The following is a 15,343-nucleotide window of genomic DNA, read 5'->3' as shown; positions in this document are numbered from 1 at the left end:
ACGAAATCCAGCATATCTATCTTGTTTGCTGTGTCATAATAAAATAATAATAACAACAAATGCAATTAAGGCCAAGATCGAAAAATCAGCTGATGACCCAAAATGCAGACTGTGCAAGGAAGCTGACGAAACCATTGATCATATCCTCAGCTGCTGTAAGAAAATCGCACAGACAGACTACAAACAGAGGCACAACTATGTGGTCCAAATGATTCATTGGAACTTATGCCTCAAGTACCACCTCCCAGCAGTAAAGAACTGGTGGGATCACAAACCTGCAAAGGTAATGGAAAATAAGTACGCGAAGATACTGTGGGACTTCCAAATCCAGACTGATAAAGTTCTGGAACACAACACACCAGACCTCACAGTTGTGGAAAGGAAAAAGGTTTGGATCATTGATGTCGCCATCCCAGGTGACAGTCGCATTGACGAAAAACAACAGGAAAAACTCAGTCGCTATCAGGACCTCAAGATTGAACTTCAAAGACTCTGGCAGAAACCAGTGCAGGTGGTCCCGGTGGTGATGGGCACACTGGGTGCCGTGCCAAAAGATCTCAGCCGGCATTTGGAAACAATAGACATTGACAAAATTACGATCTGCCAACTGCAAAAGGCCACCCTACTGGGACCTGCGCACATCATCCGAAAATACATCTCACAGTCCTAAACGCTTGGGAAGTGTTCGACTTGTGATTTTGTGATACGAAATCCAGCATGTCTATCTTGTTTGCTGTGTCATACAATAAAATAATTATTTATACCCCGCCTCCATCTCCCCGGGGGGACTCGGGGCGGTTTACAAGAGATGACCTGGATAAAACAGTAACAATATAAAATACATCAAATGTGCAATCCTTTGTTCAGAGTCGTTAGCTGCCCCAGATTGATTCCTGTCTGGAATTCTGTTTCTGTAAGTGCTTCTCCTTATTTACTGTTCTGATTTTGGAGTTTGTTGAAATACTGGTAGCCAGATTTTATTCATTTTCGTGGTTTCCTCCCTTCTGTTGAAGTTGTCCACATGCTTGTGGATTTCAGTGGCTTCATGCGGCCCACCCTTGTTTTTACTGTTTCTTTGACTTCGTGTTGCAATGTATATTATTATCTATTGTATTGTTTTAATTGTGCTATGATATGTTGTTTTATATTTTGTTATATTGTATTGCTCTGGGCATGGCCCCATGTAAGCCGCCTCGAGTCCCCGTTGGGGAGATGGTGGCGGGGTATAAATAAAGTTTTATTATTATTATTATTCTCTGTGTAGTCTGACATGAGGGGGGGTGGGTCTCCAGGAAGGACACCTGCCAAGCGGGTTCACGCAGGCCTCCCTCTCTTCCTCCTCCTCACCCACTTCCCTTCAATGGCAACATTCAGTATTCCTGTCAATGAGAGATACGATGACTACTGAAAAGGTATTTTGAACAGTTCATGGCCTGTGAAGCCCTTCTATGGCATAGGCCCCTCTAGGCCTCCCTCTGTTGGAGACTAGCCCGGCGGGGAAGTAAAGGAGAGAATTCCAGGAGAGCAATAAAACAAGCCTTTTATTGTTATCACAGCTGATGATAAGGCAAACAGCCGTTGGCACCCACTCTAATGGGTCTGTACTGTGCAAATGGCCGTTGCAACATGTGCGTAGCAAACAATGAATTTATATCTTGGCTTATCTAAAATTGACCAATAGCTGAGGGTCTTCCTCACCTTCCACACCCATTTGGCATAAATGATACCTGTGACCTCACTTGTTGATTTCAAGCTAACTTTTGGTCTTGGAACTTTCTGGAGAAAGGCACCAGCCCCCAAGAAGGGAGGGGCATATGTAGAGGCAAAGCTACATAGGCAATAGTTTGCTATTTTTCTGGCTTATGGTCCCTACACCTCCAGCCTCCTCCTCCTCCTCCTCACCCACTTCCATTCAGTCTTAAAGTCAAGGGAGAAATAGGACGACTACTGAATGAGTATTTTATCCTGCTGTGTGTTCGCTGTTTGAGGTGATTCAGTGAGGAAGGAATGAATGAATGAGCAAATAATTTTGAAGACACATTCAAAAATATTAAGGCCAGCAGTGTCTAACTACCTGCTTGCAGAACTGTAATTAAAAGTTGCTGAATTGTGATAAGAACTGTGACAGTGATAAGATAAATGTTTACATATGAGGGTTGAATGAAAAGTAATGCCTCCACCTTCGTTACTTGGGTTTGGCTGGGAATATTTTAATAAATCCAGCACAGAAATAATCCTTAGAATGTGCTCTGTAACTACCACTATTCACTTTTACACATAATCGCTGGACAATTGGATACATTTTTGCCAATGATGAACAAGTTTTCTGAAGCCCTCACGGAAGAAGTCGACACTGTTTCCGCAACCAGTGTCTCACAGGACCCATCGTGCACAGATCTTCCGATAACCAAGCAAAGCAGTATTGTGACCCACACGTTCTTGTGAAATGCTGATTATGCTTGAAATTTCTCTCTGAGAGATACGACGATTGTCCTCAATCAATCTGTCAACCTTTTACTTGTGAAACTCAGTGGTTGCTGTCACAGGACGTCCAGCTCCTTGTCACGCAAGTCAGATGTTCCCACCTCAACATCTTTAAACTTAAGGAGAATTACAAATAATTCACAAAAGCTTAGTTGAACTGATCCTCTATTTTAGGTCAGTCTTTCCCAATATGACCGTTTCTAGACATGTTAAAAATTACCAATGTCCCTTGGAAACACTTAACAGATTGTTTTTTAGTCAGTCTGGAGAAAAGATAAAAAGTTGAGGAAGGTTACTTTAATGGACAAGAGCAATACTAAGTGGGAATAACCTTATTCCCCCGCTTGAATTGATTGAAATGGCCAAATTAATATTCAACTACAACATTTCAAGCTCTCAACCAACCAGATGGTCTGCAAATCATCATTCAGATTCTGCTAGCAATTTAACATGGGGATTAATGGAGGCAGGTCTCGTAATTGTTAATCATGTCCTTCTTTCCTTTAGACCTTAGCAAATATACTCAGTGCAAAATTATTCTATTCATATCAAAACATAAAGAATAAACTCAGAATTCTAAACACACCTTTCCTTTAGGATAAACTAGATCAATTATTATGTGTCGTGGGAGATTGTGTGTATATGTGTATATGTATATGTATATGTGTGTGTGTGTGTGTGTGTGTGTATATATATATATACATACACACACATACACACACACACACACACACACACACACACACACACACTCTGGTAGATTTTCTATTATTTGTATGTTATAGATAGGATAAGAAATACTGACAGTAACCAGTAAACAAGAATGGACAGAAAATAATTTATCAGTTATGCTTTATTAGATATTTCATAAAAGAAAACCGAGTCCCACGTACACAGAATTACACAATACACGGGGCTGTCAGTCATTAATCGAACTCATTCCCACACTTCTCATCAAACTTCTCAATTAAATGTATTTTAACCCCTGAATATACATGACAGGAAATAGTTGCAATAATCAGTATGAATGAATGGATAAAAAACCTGAAATATTCTTCCTTTAGCTCAAAATATTATCACTTATGCTTAATGAGATGTTTTATAAAAGAAAATGGATCAGGTTATTATTTTCCTCAAAAGCCATAGCTTTTAAACTCAGTGTTTCTATGACCACGATTCATGCACTCTCTGATGTAGAACAAGGGAACTTGCCCGTACCCCATTTCTTCCGTGTGGGTTGACAATTTAAAAAGGCGGCTTGTACTTCAACTGCAGTTCTTTCCACACTCTAGTTTTCCTCTGCTGTGAGTTGCCTGATGACGAACAAGGTATGATTTCCGACTGAAGCTCTTTCCACACTCTGAGCATTTAAATGGTCTTTCTCCTGTGTGAGTTGCTTGGTGACGAACAAAGCTTCCCTTATGACTGAAGCTCTTTCCACACTGCAAGCACTGAAATGGCTTTTCTCCTGTGTGAGTTGTCTGATGGTAAACAAGGCCTCCCTTCTGACCAAAGCTCTTTCCACACTCTGGGCATTTAAATGGCTTCTCTCTTGTGTGAGTTGCCTGATGCTGAATAAGGATGTTTTTGTAATTAAAGCTCTTTCCACACACCAAACATTTAAATGGCTTTTCTCCTGTGTGAATTGCTTGATGACGAATAAAGTTTCTCTTGTGACAGAAGCTCTTACCACACTCCAAGCATTTAAATGGTTTCTCTCCTGTGTGAGTTGCCTGGTGATGAATAAGGGCCTGCTTGAGACTAAAGCTCTTTTCACACTGCAAGCACTGAAATGGCTTCTCTCCTGTGTGAATTGCCTGATGACTAATAAAGTTACTCTTCTGAATGAAGCTCTTTTCACACTGCAGGCACTGAAATGGCTTCTCTCCTGTGTGAGTTGCCTGATGACTAATAAGGTTACTCTTTTGACTGAAGCTCCTTTCACAATGCAAGCATTCAAATGGCTTCTCTCCTGTGTGAGTTGCCTGATGACGAAAAAGGGTTCCTTTCTGACTGAAGCTCTTTCCACAATCAAAGCACTGAAATGCCGTTTCTCTTGTATGACTTGCCTGATGACAAACAAGGCCTTTCTTATGACTGAAGCTCTTTTCACACAGCAAGCATTTAAATGGCTTTTCTCCTGTGTGAGTTGCCTGATGATAAACAAGGCCTCCCTTCTGACTGAAGCTCTTTCCACACTCTGGGCACTTAAATGGCTTCTGTCCTGTGTGAGTTGCCTGATGCTGAATAAGGACGTTCTTGTAACTAAAGCTCTTTTCACACACCAAACATTCAAACGGCTTCTCTCCTGTGTGAGTTGCCTGATGACTAATAAGGTTTCTTTTTTGACTGAAGCTCTTTTCACACTCCAAGCATTTAAACGGCTTCTCTCCAATGTGAGTTGCCTGATGACTAATAAGGTTTCTCTTTTGCTTGAAGCTCTTTTCACACTGCAGGCATTTAAATGGCTTCTCTCCTGTGTGAGTTGCCTGATGACGAGAAAGTGTTCCTTTCTGACGGAAGCTCTTTCCACAATCAAAGCATAGAAATGGCTTCTCTCCTGTGTGAATTGCCTGATGATGAACAAGGCTTACCTTCTGAGAGAAACTTTTTCCACATTCCAAACATTTAAACGGCCTTTCTCCTGTGTGAATTGCCTGGTGACGAATAAGGTGTGCCTTCTGACAGAAGTTCTTTCCACACTCCAAGCATTTAAATGGTTTATCCCTTGTGTAAGTTTCTTGGGAAAAGGTGAGTGCTTCATTTGTATTGAAATCCATTCCATCGTCCAAATATTTAAATGGTGTCTCCTCTATTGACATGGTTTGAGAACAAGGGAAGGGTGACCATGTGTGGAAAAGAAAAGGTTATATTGAAGTTAAAAAGTATACAAATCACAAAGTGGAGTTAGTCAAGACAGCCCTTTCCCACAGTCCTTTCCAACACTGGCAGTTAAGAGATAAACATATTTGTCTTTGCTTTATATTAAGATATAACCCCATTGCCTGTGGGATCCCCTGGGCATCTGTTTTGTCCTCTATGCAATTAACATATATACGGAAGAGCTTATTCAGAGGTTTGGAGTGTGTTGCCATCTATATGCAGATGACACCCTGCTCTAATTCTCCTTTCCAACTAAACCAATGTATCTCACTAGTAATGGGCTGGAGACGGTAAAACTGAAATTTAATCAACAGTAGACAGAGGTGCTACTGATAGGTCAGAAGGCAGATAAGGCAATAGGGATTCAGCCTGTGATGGATGGGTTTACATTTCCACTGAAGACACAGGTCTGCAGTTTTGTTTTGTTTTTTTGTTTTTTTTTGGGGGGGGGGGATTCCTTGGACTTGGCATTGAATCTGGAGGCCCAAGTTTCATACGTGGCCAAGAGTGCCTTGCACCTAAATGAATTTGTGCACTAACTGCACCTGTTCCTTGAGAAGCCAGATCTGCCCATGGTGGTACATGCCTAAATTACCTCCTTTTCGTGATCACCTTTCCCCCTACGAACCTGCACAATTTCTTCGTTCATCGGGGAGACCCTCGTCTTGCTCCCGCCTCCGTCACAAGCACAATTGGTGGGGATGAGAGGGAGGGCCTTCTCCGTGGTGGCCCCTCGGCTCTGGAACTCACTCCCCAGAGAAATTAGGCAAGCCCCCACCCTGGTGGCATTCAGGAAGAGCTTGAAAACCTTTGGATAAAGATCACCCATCCCCATAACAATCATGTTCCATGACCATTTCCGCACCGGTTAATTTGACATTGACACAGGGTTTCTCCCATCCCAAATCACTCTCCCACGAATCTGCAGCACTTTATCGGTTACCTTGTGTTTACAACTTTTACAAGGTGCACTTTACTCAATCTATTATTACAAACCCCCCCCCCCCTTTTAATTTCATGTTTTATTAAGTTTGTTCTTTATCTTTATAGGTTAATATTTAAATTGTATAATTGTGCATGTATTTTATATTGCTATTGTTTTTATCCGGGCTTGGTCCATGTAAGCCACCCAGAGTCACTTTCGGAGAAGATGGAGGCGGGGTATAAAAATAAAATAATAATAATAATAATAATAATAATAATAATAATAATTAGAATTATTATAATACATTCTACCTGGGGCAGCCTTTGAAGGTTTTTAAAAGCTTTGGCTGGTTCAAAGAGCTGCAGTCAGACTGTTAACTAGGGCTGGCTATAGAGAGCACATAGGTCATTATTGTGCTATCTGGTGTTCCACGAGGGGCCATTCTATCCCCAATACTCTTTAATATTTACATGAAGCTGCTGGGAGAGACCATCTGTAGGCATGGGGTGCAGTGTTATCAGTATCCTGTTGACACACATATATTTTCCATGCCTTTAAAAACAGCTTTAGCTAAGGATAGCATGTCTCCAGTGAATGAATGCCTGGAGGAGGTAAAGGGCTGGATGAGGAAAAACAAATTGAAACTGAATCCAGACAAAACAGAGATGCTTGCTGTAATGAAGTACGAATTTTGATTTACAGATATTATATTTAATTGTGTGTTTATGTTTTAAAAGGGTAAGTATTACAGTTATCGCATCTCAGCACTCAGAGGCTGGTTGCCATGGAGAAGTAGGCGGAGCCAACTGCCGTTTAGTTGAAGTGCAGAGTTTAAAAAAGAAAGTCAGTCTGTGCTCTGATGAGGCACAGGGAAGATTGATTCTAGGTTGATGGGATAAAGGAGACTCAATTGTTTATTTTGAGTCAGTTTTAAATAAGTTTGGTGACTTCTTTAATGTAGTCTGTGTCCTAGAAAGGCACAGAGAATCTGTGATCGTATATCACAGAGGTGACTGTGGTTTCAGACTTTGGGAACCAATCTCAGATGGACTCACAGAGATCAATTGAAGTAACAGTTAGAAAGGAGTAGAGGAATAGGTTTTAACTACTTTAAGTAAAAGAAGTGATACTTTAGAGGGTTTGATTCATCTCATTCTAGTATTGTAACTGTTAATAAGAATACCTCTAAGTGAGAAACAACATTGTAACCACTAAGCTTTGTGCCTGAATAAACTTATTATACTTCCAACATCTAAGCCGCTGTCGCATATATTCTAAACCAAGTTACGCTACCCTTTAAAGTAAAAGGTCTCCTCCCTGAGTCTTTGGTGGTTGCATCTTTCCAAATTGGTGGCAGTCATTATTAGTTCTTTACAAATTTGGGCAGCGGGTGGGATTAAAAAGGATTTCCCCCCTGCCTGAAAGAACCTCAGTCGTTCATAGTCCTTTACACTTGCTATCAAGGGTCATAATCTGGGGATAGAGGCATGTCAACCAGTTCTGGGTGGGGTTTTACTCTCCCTGAAAGACTGTGTTTGCAGCTTGGGACAAGGGCTCCTGGATCCATCTCTCAAAATGTCAGCCCAGGTAGATGCGATGGTCAGGAGCACTATCAGCTTCAGTTGATATGCCAGCTGTGCCCCTTCCTAGATTTGGAAAACCTTAAGATGGTAGTGCATGCGTTTGGTAACCTCAAGGTTGGACTTCTGCAATGCGCTTTACATTGGGCTATCTTTGTACAAAGTTCAGAAACTCCAGTTGTTTCAAAATATTGCAGCCTGGTTGGTTACAGGAACATCAAGGAGTGAACATATCATGCATATCCTAAAGTCACTCCACTGGCTGCCATTTAACTTCTGGGCAAAGTATAAAGTGTTGGAGTTTTGACCTTTACAGCCCTACATGCTTTGGGCCCAGGTTATCTATAGGATCGTCTTCTCTCATACAATCCACCCCAAACACTTAGGTCCTCTGGGGGGCATCTGCTCCAGCCTGACAGAACCCAACTGGCAACTGTCATCCAGAGGGCTTTTTTATAGGCCACCCCAAGACTATGGAACGACCTGCCAGTAGAGCTCTAACAACTAGATCAGGTGTTGGAATTTAAGACACAAATGAAGACCTCTCTCTTCCAGCAGGCCTACTCAGACAGTTCTAATGATGAATTTTAAACTTCAACTCTATGTCTAACTTTTGTTTTGTGTATTTTAATATGTATTTTATGGAAATATGCTTTAATATGTGTATTTTATGCGTTTGATTATGTGTTTCAGCAATGTTGTAACCCACCTCAAGCTGTGAGGAGAGGCAAGTAAGAAATCTAATAATAATAATAATAATAATAATAATAATAATAATAATAATAATAATAATAATAATAATTTGCTGCCACGGCTTCACTGGAAGTGTTGATCTACCCCAGTGGTTCTCAACCTGGGGTCCCCAGATGTTTTTGGCCTGCACCTCCCAGAAATCCCAGCCAGTTTACCAGCTGTAAGGATTTCTGGGAGTTTAATAATAATAATAATAATGATGATGATGATAATACTTTATTTTTCTATCCCACCTCCACCTCCGTGCAGGGACTCGGGGCGGCTAACATGAGGCCAAGCTCAAAGAACAAACAGTAAACAAAATAAAATGTATATTTAACCATATCATCAAACAGGTAAAATGAATAAATTAAAGCCACAAGATACAAAATAGTACAATAAAACAATAAAATACAAAATGATAAAAAGCAAAACCACCACTTAATGGCAAAATAGAAAGATAAAATGAGAGGGCGGTCTTGAACAATGTGCGGATATATGAATTGTAAACGAAGTGCAGACATGTTCCCTAGGAGATTTGGAGTGGGAGAGGAAGTCAAGTTATTTCCAACAGGAGCAGAATAAAGTGCAAAATATAGTGATTCTCATTTAGATGGGGTTTGTCATGGGCATTAATTATTTGAAGGCACACTAGAAAAGCCAAGTTTTAACTCTTTTCTAAAGGTTGACAGGGTGGGTGCTTGTCTAATCTCCCTGGGGAAGGAATTCCAGAGCTGGGGGGCCACCATGGAATAGGCCCCCTCCCACATCCCAACAAGCCACGCTTGTGATGGAGGAGGAAGTAAGAAAAGAGCATCTCCAGATGATCGGAGAGATCGTGCAGGTTTATAGGGGGTAAGGCAGTCACAAAGGTAGGCGGGTCCTGGACCGTTCAGGGCTTTGTAGGTGATAACCTGCACTTTGAATTGGGACCGGAAAGTGATTGGTAACCAATGGAGCTCCTTAAACAGGGGGGTTGGCCGCTCCCTGTAATTCGCTCTGGTTAATTGAAGGCCAGGAGCCCCTGGTGGCACAGTGTGTTAAAGCGCTGAGCTGCTGAACTTGCGGACCAAAAGGTCCCAGGTTCAAATCCTGGGAATGGAATGAGCGCCCGCTGTTAGCCCCAGCTTCTGCCAATGTAGCAGTTTGAAAACATGCAAATGTGAGTAGATCAATAGGTACCGCTCCGGCGGGAAGGTAATGGCACTGCATGCAGTCATGCCGGCCACATGACCTTGGAGGCGTCTATGGAAAATGCCGGCTCTTTAGCTTAGAAATGGAGATGAGCACCAACCCCCCCCCCCCCCCCCCGCCCCCAGAGTCAGTCATGACTGGACTTAACGTCAGGGGAAAACTTTATCTTTACCTAGTTGAAGGCCAAAACATCTAGGGACCTACAGGTTGAGAACCACTGACCTACATGGTTTGAGTCCAGGTTACCTACAGGATTGCCTTCTCCTGTACAATCCGCCCCCAACACTTAGGTTGTCTGGGGGAATTATTATTATTATTATCTGCTTTCATGACTCCACTGGCTGCCAATTTGCTTCCAGACACAATTCAAATTGCTGGCTATGACCTATAAAGACCTAAATGGCTCAGGTCCATGATATTTCATTGATTGTATCTCCTTGTACAAACCTACCTGGCCCAGCCAAAATAGATAATTGGCACTTGGGTGGAGTTGCCACATTAGATGGATTCTAGGCAATGGTTTTTCTCCATCCACTAGCCATGCTTGTGGTGGTGGTGGGAGTGAGACAAGGGCTTCTCTTGAGTGTTCTAGCGCTAGTGGATGGAAAAAAACCACTGCCTAGAATCCATCTAATGTGACAACTCTACCCAAGTGCCAATTGTCTTCTTGACTGGAATGAGCTTGTTTTCTATGGCTTCAGAGGAAGAGATCTGAAACACTGGATAATTTTTAGGACTTGTAAACTGATTTGGTTATCTACAAGCATAATGGAGCCTTACCTAGAGATGACACAATCTCTAAATTCTCCTCCATGATTTGTTGGTGCAAGGTTTTCTGGCTTAGATCCAAGAGGGCCCACTCTTCCTCTGAGAAATCCACAGACACATCTTCAAAAGTCACCTGAAGACAAAAAAAAAATGTTATCTGCGAGGAGAAAATGCGTAAAAAAGTCAGAAAAAAACAGGCCATTTGTTATTTATGTCTTTGAATATGTCATTAATTGAAAACATCTTGGATTGAAGGAATGTAAAAGAGAGGTTCATTTAGAAGCAGGGCCATATTCAAGGGACAAGAAGACTGTTCTTTCCCTCCCCTCCAGGGATCCTCCTACCTACCTGATCTGGTCCCTCAGAATCTCTTCTTAGGAAAGAATGATGAAAAGTTGTGCTACTTTCACTTGGCCATATTTCACTTCCTGTGAAAGAGAGGAAAGACACCAGGGAGAGTGAGACAGGTCCCTTTTCCAGGCTGCCCCACAGTTCCTTCCCTCAGAAGCTTGTCACTCTCTCCCCTTGCCCCATGGCCCTTTTTTAAACTCCCTCCTTGGAATTTGGTCCTAGGTCTTGAATATGGACTATATTGTTTTCCAAGGGTGTCACTGTATTTGTATTTATGCCAATGTAGCCAAGAGCACATTCACCACCATAAACATCCAGAGACAAGGAAAGGAATCAAGTAACCTTGAAAGTGGCACAAATAAGTATTACAGAGAAATGTCTCCTTTCAACAGCATTCTTAAGCTCCCAGGTTTCCCAATTTTTTTTTAATTCACACAACCAAGACATTTCAGGATTACTCAAGAGGAGATGACCAAGCAAGAAGGACCACTGCTCATCCCTTACCAACTGTGATATAGTCTCCATCTCCAATCTGGACAATGCAAATGGTTTCTGTAGGAGACTCCTCCACCTGACTGGTCTCATCTGCAAAAGAGTCCTGCACCTGAACAAGTAACACAGATCACAAAGAAAAAGAAAGATTAGACAAGGAGAGAGGGCTCTCTTTCTGTTCCAGACTGTTTGGATTATGGTTGGGACACAAGACTGGTTTTCTTCATTCTGTCGTTCCTTGATTTTGGTGTGGGAATTCTGCCTTCCTTTGGGCACTGCACTCTGCTTCAGGACTCGATCTGAAGGGAAAGCGCCATTGCTGAGATGAAAGAAGTACTTTACGTAATCCTGGGGTTGTCATTTGGGGATACCCTAGAGGGGCTCTCGGGCTGAGTGACCTAAGTCTGTATATCTGTGCTTTCAGGTCCCTGTTGAGCTATCTCTACCTATGAAGGGATATAACATTCAGAAGTGTTTCAGCAAGTTGCTTCCTCTGAAGTACACACCACTGGAATTCTCAATACTTTTCTTTTAATCTTCAAAGTTTGCCATCCTATAGGAGCCCCTTATGGCGCAATGTGTTAAACCCTTGTGCCGGCAGGACTGCTGACTGAAAGTTCAGCTGTTCAAATCTGGGGAGTGGGGTGAGCTCCCGTCTGTCAGCTCTAGCTCCCCATGCGGGGACATGAGAGAAGCCTTCCAAAGGATGGTAAAACATTAAACATCCGGGTGTCTCCTGGGCAACGTCCTTGCAGACGGCCAATTCTCTCACACGAGAAGCAACTTGCCGTTTCTCAACTCACTCCTGACACAAAAACAAAACCCACTCAGAACTTCAGATTGTTATACCTGGTTATAAGTTTGTTATACTATGACTTCATGGTTACACCACCCTGGGGAATGGAGATGACTGCCCCCTCCCCTCTGTGAGAACCCTTCGGAGATGCAAAGGGGGCAGTCATGGCCCTCCAAGTCTTTTTTCCTGGGTGAACACACCTGGGTCCTCCTTTCCTAATGCTTCTCTGAACTTATTCCAACTACTTTCTATTATTTTTAAAATGTGCTTTCCGAAACTGAATCCTTCAAAACAATTATTCTAGGTTCCTTGAAACAACAAGATGAACCTCTCTCTTACCTGGAGCTTCTCCTGCTTCCTCTCCTCTTCCTGACTCACTCTCACGTGTTGCTCCTTCTCTGTCTCCTCTTCTGCCCGACTCAGGAGGAATCCTTCAGCCAAAGCCACGGCCTGGGAACTGGTCTCTGCCCCACATTCCCTCACCCAGCGCTCCATCTCCGCAGGAAGGACGGCCAGGAACTGCTCCAGGAGCACCAGGTCCAGCATCTCCGCCTTGGTATGTTCCTCAGGCTTCAGCCACAGGCGGCAGAGAGAGTGGAGGCGGCTGCACACCTCTCGGGGCCCTAAGGCCTCCTCATAGCGGAAATACCGGAAGTGCTGGCACTGGAGCTCTGAATGGTGCGGACTTCTCTCCTGGACTTTCCTCCAAGAGTCCTCCCAGAATGCTCTATTGTTCTCTTCCTCAACAGCAGAAGAAAATACTTCTAACTGGGCGGCAGTTAGCTCTTGCCATTCCATCTTGGTTCTGTGCTTCTAGGCTGCCTCCAAACTGGATGAAGATGTGTTCACCTCTTCTCTCAGATGGTATTCAGAGTGGGAGAACTGGGAGGACTGGTGGGGCCTGCAAACAAAAGAATGAACTCATATTAATACTCTTGAGGAAGGATAACGTTTTGCCACTAATGCTGAATTGCTGACTGGCTTCTGGTTCTGGAGAGAAAGGGTTTTCCTGGGTGTGGGGAGTCCTCTCCTTCCCAAAGACCAAAACCATCACCCCGGATCATCTACCCCTTGGGCCTTGTCCAATTTTATGGATTCTTGCCATAAGATATTTTAGTTCAGTCTAGTTCTTTGCTCTTCCTTGATATTTCTCTCTCTTTCTCCTCCTTTGTGAATCCTTTCCCAGGCAGGTCCTCTAGGGGCAGGCAGTGGGGCTTCTGTCACTGCAGCCTGTCCCACCCACTTCCAGCCCCACAGCTCCCATGGAAGGCCTTTTGCTGCCTGATGCCAAGCAGCCTTCTGCTGCTTTTCCCAATCCTTGTGAGAGAGGCACAGGCACAGGCAGAGGAGGCTGGGAAGGAGGAGGAGAAGGAGGCAGGGAGACCAAAGAAAAGGAGGAGAAGGAGGTGTTAGGGAAAACTACCATAAAATAACGCCCAGGCTGTGGCGCAAGCTGGTGAGCAGCCAGCTGCAGCCAGCTGAGACCAATCACTCTGACCAAGAGGTCATGAGTTCGAGGCCAGCTCGGAGCCTATGTTTGTCTTTGTTCTATGTCAAGGCATTGAATGTTTGTCTTATATGTGTAATGTGATCCGCCCTGAGTCCCCTTCGGGGTGAGAAAGAAGGGCGGAATATAAATACTGTAAATAAATAAAAAAAATATAGTAGAGCATCTGAAAATTAAAAAGATTACAAAAGTTAAGCATTCAGCTCATCTGCAGGGGGAAGGGAGTATTGGCTCTCCCTCCCAATTTGTTTTTTTGTTTTCATGTCAGGAGCAACCGGAGTTGCTTCTGGAGTGAGAGAATTGGCCGTCTGCAAGGACATTGCCCAGGGGACACCCGGATGTTTTAATGTTTTACCATCCTTGTGGGAGGCTTCTCTCATGTCCCCGCATGGAGCTGGATAGAGGGAGCTCATCCAAGCTCTCCCCGGGTGGGATTCGAACCCGGCAGCCTTCAGGTCAACAACCCAACCTTCAAGTCACGAGGCTTTTATCCCCTAGGCCACTGAAGGCTCCAATTTGGTGTCCTCTGCAAGCTTGATGATCATGCCTTCTAACCCTTCATCTAAGTCAGTGGTCTATACTCAACATAGACCAATATACTGCCAAGCCTATGCAGCTGTAAGACCAAAAAGTGTCCCTTTCTGTAGAAAATATAATTTCAATAAAGCGAACTGGACAAAGTTTACAGAGAACTTGGAAGCAGATATTTCTGATATATGACCATCTAAGGAAGGCTATGAGCTGTTTGTAGGAACTGTGAAAAGATCCTCAAGGCTCTCAATCCCTAGAGGCGGTCACACAAGCGACCTACCAGGCCTAAATGAAGAACTGCTAAACCAGACTCCCCTCTCCCTCTTCAGGCCCACTCCTCTCTCTCTTGCTCAGGAGATTTTGCTGCCTGAGGCCGAGGCCAAGCGGGGCTTCTTCCCCATGAGAGAGACAGAAGGGCTGCAGCTGAGGCTGGGAAGGCCGCACAGGCCCTCCTCCTGGGCACAATAAATCAACCAAGGGGCCCCGAGGCCTTCCTACTTACCGCCTCCCGGCCTCTGCTGCCTGGGCCCGCCTGGAAGAGGCCCTGCGGCCTCGGTCTCTCTCCGGGACAGAACAGAGGACAGAGAGACCCACCTGCCGCTCCTTCCCTCGGAGGACTGACTCCCTCCCGGAAGCGGCACTCCGCCTCCCCCCCTCGGAGGATCCCCTGCAGCCTCTTCCGGTGCCCCTCTAGGAAGGGACTCGCTCACCACTGGCCTGAAGGGCGGGGTTCCGGTTGTGGGAGACTTTCCCTTCCTGCCTCCTTCCCCTCTAGGAATTCCTCCTCCACCGACTGTTGTCTGTTTCCAGGTACAATTCAGAGGGCAGTTAACGGCCTGTGAAGCCCTTCTGTGGCTCAGGTCCCTCTAGGCCTCCCTCTCTCTCTTCCTCACCCACTTCCATTCAGTATTCCAGTCAAGGGAGAAATAGGATTACTACCGCATGAGGATTTTATACCGCTGTGTTGGCTGTTTGAGGTGATCTTGTGAAGCCCTTTCTCGTCCTCTGCTATGTCTTCCTTTGGTGCAGCACTGGAGGGAGTGCTCTCTGCCTCAGAGTCCTTGAAGGCTTTGAAACAGTCCTGATGATCATCTGTTGGG

At 44.1% G+C, this 15,343-nt stretch overlaps 1 protein-coding gene across 1 annotated transcript; it reads right to left on the bottom strand.

Moving 5' to 3' along the window:
- Nucleotides 1-3,319: 3,319 nt before the first annotated feature.
- LOC100555941 (oocyte zinc finger protein XlCOF6) lies at nt 3,320-14,901 on the bottom strand. The gene is made up of 6 exons (XM_008118009.3): nt 14,746-14,901; nt 12,545-13,106; nt 11,422-11,521; nt 10,915-10,994; nt 10,579-10,699; nt 3,320-5,296 (listed from the first exon to the last, which is right to left on the bottom strand). The coding sequence occupies exons 2-6, from the start codon at nt 13,001-13,003 to the stop codon at nt 3,750-3,752; spliced, it is 2,307 nt and encodes a 768-aa protein (XP_008116216.2). The 5' UTR covers nt 13,004-13,106; nt 14,746-14,901; the 3' UTR covers nt 3,320-3,749.
- Between the last annotated feature and the right edge of the window lie 442 nt (nt 14,902-15,343).

This window comes from Anolis carolinensis, chromosome 2, assembly GCF_035594765.1.
Source record: "Anolis carolinensis isolate JA03-04 chromosome 2, rAnoCar3.1.pri, whole genome shotgun sequence".
Taxonomy (NCBI): Eukaryota; Metazoa; Chordata; class Lepidosauria; order Squamata; family Dactyloidae; genus Anolis; species Anolis carolinensis.
Note: the sequence above shows the minus strand (reverse complement) of the source record. Positions and strands in the feature narration are given on the sequence as shown.